The sequence below is a fragment of the Cyclopterus lumpus genome, chromosome 10 (genome assembly GCF_009769545.1).
Source record: "Cyclopterus lumpus isolate fCycLum1 chromosome 10, fCycLum1.pri, whole genome shotgun sequence".
Classification (NCBI taxonomy): Eukaryota; Metazoa; Chordata; class Actinopteri; order Perciformes; family Cyclopteridae; genus Cyclopterus; species Cyclopterus lumpus.
This window is the reverse complement of record NC_046975.1, coordinates 25,707,432-25,714,931: the sequence shown is the minus strand read 5'-3', so window position 1 is coordinate 25,714,931 and position 7,500 is coordinate 25,707,432. Positions and strand designations below refer to the sequence as shown.

Genomic DNA, 7,500 nt, shown 5'->3' with positions numbered 1-7,500 from the left:
TATATATATATATATATATATTGAGGACCCCTCTGGGTTCAGGTTTTGGTTCTGGGGCTCATTTTCTCTCCAGAGTTCATATTTGTGCGTTTATCATCTGATCAAAACTCTCCACGAACGAAGAAATACGAAAGCTTAAAATGTCAAAAACAGACGAGTGATGATCAATAACAGAGAAGACCGTCTGATCATGTTAACGATCAATAAGCCAATAATGTAAATAATACCATGAAGGAACAGCTGCAGCCACCTCCTTTATATCTATATATAAATATAAATATATTTAAAATATATATAAATATAAATATATATAAATATCTATAAATATCTATATATAAATATAAATATATATAAATATATATATAAATATATATAAATATCTATATATAAATATATAAATATATAAATATAAATATATATAAACATATATATATCTATATATCTATATATAAATATCTATCTATATATAAATATCTATATATAAATATATATATCAATATTAATATATATTATACACGTCTGATTCTTTATACATTGCGTCACATTTTCTTATTTTTTCATCTCTTCCTAAAAAGGTTGTTTTTCTCCAAATTTATGATTTTTGATTTTGACACTCGGGCGTCTTCATTTGACTCACACACACACTCACACACACACACACACTCACACACACTCACACACACACACACACACACACACACACACTCTCTCACACACACACACACACACTTACACACACTCACACACACAAACTCTCACTCACACACACACTCACACACACACACTCACACACACTCACACACACTCTCTCACACACACTCACACACACTCACACACACACACACAGTCATCTGAAACGTTCATTATTTACTAATCTAAATGTGCATCTTATGAAACAGACGACAGAAAACATCGAGAACCATCTCTTCATTTCTATAAAGCATTACAAATATATTTTAACACACACACACACACACACCGACACACACACACACACACACACACACACACACACACAGGTCACAGATTTCCTGCGTTCTGCAGCTTCAAATGTTTCAGAGAAACAAACTTCTTCATGAAATCAATCGTCTTTCTTCCACGTTCATATTTTACATGACTTGTTTGTTTGTATTGTTTTCTTTTCGTTACGTTGACACCTGTCTGCTACACACACACACACACACACACACACACACACACACAGCAGCTTTTTAAACGTCTCGAGGTGGTTTTGAGAAGTAAATTTATGAAACTTAATAAACAGAAACTTAGGTGTATTCATCTGTACTGAGAGCTGCTGTGCTGCTCATCAATATATATATTTGTATAAATATATATATAAATATACATATTTATATACATATATACTTATATATATATATATATATATATTTATATTTGTATAGCGTGCTGCTCATCAACCCACCGTTTAATCTCATTAGTTCATTGACAGAAAATCTGTTCTGAAAAGCTGTTTTAATATCGTCTTCTTTTTTTCTATATTTCTATATATACATATATATACATATATATACATATATACATATATATTCTCTGAAATATAAAGTAGTCTTTTTATATATATAATATAAATATCTGGTGATTTTCTTTTGTTTTTTGGGCCAAACAAAACATTTCAACAGTGAAAATGTTTTTGCAGACTTTCCATGAAACAAATGAATAATCGATTGAAATCAATAAAAGTTTGTTCACATTTAGAGTCTTTGATGTGATTTTATGATTATGATGTCAAACAGCTGTTTAAAATGTGCTTTTAATCATAAACTGCAGCGAAGCGTTATGGAAATGAGAATAATTTAACTCTTTGAATCAAAGTGTAACTTCTTCTTCTTCTTTTTGTTTATTTGTTGCACAATTCTGCATGAAAACCAGTTTTCTTTAATATCGCGAGGAGCGCGTGAGTTCAAGTTGTCGGAGCGCGTGTGCGCGAGGAGATGATGAGCAGCGTGTGTAAAGTTGATTGATTTCACCTGAGAGCATTTAACTCACCGGAAGTCACTTTGGACAATTAGGAGACTTTACATTTAATTTAATTTAAATGTATTGTTAAAATTGGGATTTTGGAGCAATTCACAGTTCCGCTTTGAAATAATTTCTTTAATGTAAAAAAAACAGTATTTTATCGTGCACGTGAGGAGACGCACGAGCCTTTAATTTAACCTGTGACACACTTCAATTGAGATTAATTTCCTCCTCGACTTCATAAATAAAATATCGTTTTCTTCTATTTGACCAATTAGAGCTTCAGAAGAAGAGCTTTTATTTTGGTGGGAAAGAGAGAAAAGTCGCATTTAAATAATAAAGTCTTATTTCTTCTAATTAAATAATAAAGTCTTATTTCTTCTAATTAAATAATAAAGTCTTACTTCTTCTAATTAAATAATAAAGTCTTACTTCTTCTATTTATTTGCTAACCTTTAAAACGTGCTGTGAGGATCCCGGAGAACCGGCTCGCGCAGCGGCTCCGCGCGCGGCACCAGACCTCAAATTAATAATCAGATAATAATGAACACACATTATTTTAAGTGGAGTTTGGCCTCATAAAGACACGAGGGGCGGATGGAGAACCCAGAACCCCGCTGGGTGGAGGTACCGGCGGAGCCCCGGTGAGCCCCGGTGAGCCCCGGTGAACCCCGGTGAGCCCCGGTGAGCCCCGGTGAACCCCGGTGAACCCCGGTGAGCCCCGGTGAGCCCCGGTGAACCCCGGTGAGCCCCGGTGAGCCCCGGTGAGCCCCGGTGAGCCCCGGTGAGCCCCGGTGAGCCCCGGTGAGCCCCGGTGAGCCCCGGTGAGCCCCGGTGAGCCCCGGTGAGCCCCGACGTGTGATTCGGTTTGTTTTCTCGACTTTATTTTCCGGTCGCTGTTCTCGTGTATTTTCGGAGGCTCTGACCGGCGCCTCCAACTCTCCGTTATTTCAGCGTTTGGCCCTGAAGCCGCTCCGGACTCAGCCGCATGTGGTCTCGGTCTAACTTTTGGTTGTGGTCTCTGCAGACCGGACCCCCCAGCCGAGGTTCTACTGAACGGTGACGGATCAACGCGTCGGTTAAACTTGTTGTTTCTTTACCTCTGAGCCGCCGTGTTGGCGTCCAGAATCCCCGCGCCCTGCATCCAGGAGCGGACCGGGGTCATGCCGGTGGGGAGCGGCTCCTCCTTCATGGTCAGGGCCCCCCGGGGGAGGCTGTCCTGGATGGAGAACATCAAAGTGTCCTTCTGGGAGCTTCTTCACCGGGAACAAGAAGAAGAATAATCCTCCTCGAGCAGACTCTCAAAAAGCCAAAGGACCACCTGGATTAAGGTGGAGGAGAGGAGGAGGAGGAGGAGGAGGAGGAGGAGCAGGGGGGTGGAGGACGCACGAGCGAGCTTCCCCAAAGTACCGGGTCCTGATCCAAAGAAGAGCCCGGGATCCCTCTGGGTTTCTCCGGGGTTGTTTTAGATCCCAGCCGCGACTCAAAAACCGGCTCTGTGAAGTTAAAAGAGGGCGGAGAGCGGGGAGAGCATCTCAGAGGAGCCGGGGAGAGAGAGAGAGAGAGGGGGAGGGAGAGAGGGACAGAGGGAGAGAGGGAGAGAGGGAGAGAGGAAGAGAGGGAGAGAGGAAGAGAGGGAGAGAGGAAGAGAGGAAGAGAGACGCGAGAACCAGCCGGGATCCGGAGAGCCTGACGCCGGGACAACGGAGCGCGGAGAGCCGGGATCAGAGGGAGGCGAGCCGCCGCGGATTGTGGAAAAATGAAAAGTGGGATAAAAAACAAGCGGCCGCTTCAAAAAGGAGTAAAATGAAATGCTTAGCAAACAAGAGGGAGGGCCGGCGTGAAGGCGGCTGCTCCCGGGGGAACAGGGGGATTGGGCAGCGAGAAATCATCCCCCTCCCTCCCCGGCTCTTTATGGCTCCTCTGTCCCGGCGGAGAGCTCCTTCTCCCGGGGTCCGAGGCTCTGGAGCTCCCGGGGGACCGGCGCGGATCGGGGAGGGGGCGGGGACGCGACCAAAAAAGGACATCTAATTTGCATATCGGTCGCACCTCTGGCTCCTGATTGGACGGGAGCCGCGCGTTGCGTCATGGCTTTAAAAAAAAGAAAGGCGGAGTAAAAAAACGCACACCAAATAAGGGTTTCCGCGTGCACGAGCCCGCGCGCACTGCACAAAAAAAGAAAGAAACTTTTAAAGTGGATGAAGGAGAGATTATAGAGTTAATGAGATAAACACACCTTTAAACACGTGGACACAGGGGCGCGCGACGGGGTCCCGGTGTTATGAGACAGATGTAGTTATTAGTTATTAGTTATTAGTGTTTGTATTGCAGAAGGTGGAATTATTTAATATCCAAAACATCCCGTTCGGGCCCGATCCGGATTCTTCTGAGGAGACGAGACCGAAATACTGATCTGTGTCCACTGGGGGGGGGGGGGGGCGGTGGGGGAGGGGTGTGTGTGGGGGGGGGCGGTGGGGGAGGGGTGTGTGTGTGTGGGGGGGGGGTGTGTGTGTGGGGGGGGGGGGGTGGGGGGGGGGGGGTAATCTCCTCTGTCATTCCGCCGTTTGGATGACTGACACGCGCGGCGCGCAGATTTGGCACCAATTTGCGCTTTTTACGCACGAGCATATGGCGCTCTCTCACACACGCACACGCACACGCGCACCGGGAGGGGAGCCGCTAATAAGAGTGTTTCAGTGTTTTGACTTCACACTTCTATAAAATGAATTTTAATTGTACACTTTAGATGAAACGGAGCCGCGCGGCATCGATCAGTTTATTAATCCTAATATTAGTGCGCGTGTGATTCTATGATCATCCCTCTTGATGTTTTTGACATCAGTCATTTTGGTTCATTTTCGTGGCACGAGCAGAATTCCTCTAATTAAGAACAAACTCAGAGAAGGTTATTAAATATTTATCCTCCTTTAGCCGCTGCGGCTCCTCCGGGAGAGAGACGTCTGGAAGCCCGAGAAGAGAGCTCTGCGCGGGGGGAGAGCGAGTCGGGGAGACGCTGCGAACATGCGGAGGAGGAAGAGGAGGAGGAGGAAGAGGAAGAGGAGGAAGAAGATGAGGAAGAGGAGGAGGTGGAAGAGGAAGAGGAGGAGGAGGATGAAGAAGAGGAGGAAGAAGATGAGGAAGAGGAGGAAGAAGATGAAGAAGAGGATGAGGAAGAAGAAGAGGAGAAAGAAGAGGAAGAGGAGGAGGAAGAAGAAGAAGAGGAGAAAGAAGATGAGGAAGAGGAGGAGGAAGAAGAAGAGGAGGAGGAAGATGAGGAGGAGGAGGAGGAAGAAGAAGAGGAGAAAGAAGAGGAAGAGGAGGAGGAAGAAGAAGAGGAGGAGAAAGAAGAGGAGGAGGCAGACGGTCCGGATTAGACGGCAACAGACTCACCGAGTCGGCCACATAATGAGTATTATTTAAATGTGTTATTATCCATCCATCCATTTTCAATACTTATCCTCATTAGGGTCGCGGGGCGCTGGAGCCTATCCCAGCTGACATAGGGCGAAGGCAGGGGACACCCTGGACAGGCCGCCAGTCCATCGAGGGCACATGTAGGGACATACAACCATTCACTCTCACATTCACACCTATGGGACATTTAGAGATCAATTAACCTGCAGCATGTCTTTGGACTGTGGGAGGAAGCCGGAGAGCCCGGAGAGAACCCACGCTGCCACGGGGAGAACATGCAAACTCCACACAGAAGGACCGCTCCGACCGGGAATCGAACCCGCGGCCCTCTTGCTGTGAGGCCACAGTGCTAGCCACTACACCACCGTGCAGCCATGTGTTGTTATTATTATTATTATTATTATTTTTATTATTAATATAATTCTAAACATTTAAATTATTATAATAAATATTCACTTGATGTTTCTTAAATTTTAATTATTCCTTTATTTTATGTTTCATTAACAAACAGAACGCGGTCCTGATGATGTTCCAGCTTTAGAACCGAGGGCTGGAATCAGGAACTCAAGGACCCTCTCAAGACCCGAGGTACGGGATTAAGAGCTCCTGGAACACCTGGAACGGCCCCAGGTAGACCATTATGTGGAACGCTGGGACCCCCCATGAGCCCCCGGATCCTCTTTTCAATTACAAGAACCTTTGTGTGATGAAACCTGAACGTTCTGCGGCACCGAGTCCGACGATGAAATCCTTTAAGACTCCTGGATCATTTAAAGGCCGAGGAACCCGTTCAAGAACCACAGATGTCCTCTGGGACCCTCTCAGAACCCTCTAATCTCCTTCTGGATCCCATGTGAGGCCCCTTAAAAATAACAGAAGTTTATTAAATTAAACCTGGAACCCTCTAAAACCATTAGAACCTTCACTGGACGACGGTACCGCCTTTAGAACATCAGAAAGCCCCGAATAACTCCTCAGAACTTTCTATACGTCACTCATGTTGATCCCCTGGAACGATTAACCTCCTTTAGAACCCACTAATAAACACCTAGAACCTCCTCCAGGAGCCCCAGGAACTGCCTCGAGCACAACTGGAACCAACTGAGGAACCCTCAGAACCTCTTTGACCCTCTTTAAACCATCCTGGAGCGTCCCAGTTTAAAAACCACTGCCAGGCTTCACAGAACCACACGTGGAACCTTAAAGAACCATGTTGCTTGTAAACGAACAGGACTCATTTATACATTACAAACACACACAAATGTAAATATTAATATACCTTTACTTTTAAAGGAGGGCCTGAAAATGGTTCTCCCAAAAGGGTCCTTCAAACCTCCGCTCTGCGGTTCCACAGAGAACCTTAAAGAACACGTAAAGGTGTGGAGATCAGAGACTCAGGTGAACCTGCTTTTATAAATACAGGTTCTACTTTAAACAACAGTAGGTTCCACTGTGTTCCGTTTCGCTGCAGTCTGCAGGCACACGGCGCCCCCCGGTGGACAGAACCCGCTACTGCACCCACACGCAGACGTTCCTTTTTAAATATAATAACTTTTCACTTTTAGATCTTTACAAACAAACAGATGAAATCCTCCTGATACGAAATAGATCATTTTAATAAAAACAATAAACAAACGGTATAAATGATCAATAAACAGTTTAAACTTTTTGCTGTGAGATAAAACTGTGAAATTAGTTTTTTGGACCAGACCTCATGAACCAGACCTCATGGACCAGACCTCATGGACCAGACCTCATGAACCAGACCTCATGGACCAGACCTCATGGACCAGACCTCATGGACCAGACCTCATGGACCAGACCTCATGAACCAGACCTCATGGACCAGACCTCATGGACCAGACCTCATGGACCAGACCTCATGGACCAGACCTCATGGACCAGACCTCATGGACCAGACCTCATGGACCACACCTCATGAACCAGACCTCATGGACCAGACCTCATGGACCATACCTCATGGACCAGACCTCATGGACCAGACCTCATGGACCAGACCTCATGAACCAGACCTCATGGACCAGACCTCATGGACCAGACCACATGGACCAGACCTCATGAACCAGACCTCATGGACCAGAC

The 7,500-nt window shown here is 45.4% G+C and overlaps 1 protein-coding gene across 6 annotated transcripts in view; it reads right to left on the bottom strand.

Annotated features, from left to right (window-relative positions):
- Positions 1-3,217, bottom strand: part of LOC117737790 (transcription factor COE3-like) — a 192,574-nt gene extending 189,357 nt beyond the window's left edge. For all 6 annotated transcript variants that reach the window (XM_034543972.1, XM_034543971.1, XM_034543975.1 and 3 more), the window contains exon 1: positions 3,084-3,217. In XM_034543972.1, the coding sequence (XP_034399863.1) occupies positions 3,084-3,217 (134 nt within the window). The remainder of the gene's footprint in view (positions 1-3,083) is intronic.
- Between the last annotated feature and the right edge of the window lie 4,283 nt (positions 3,218-7,500).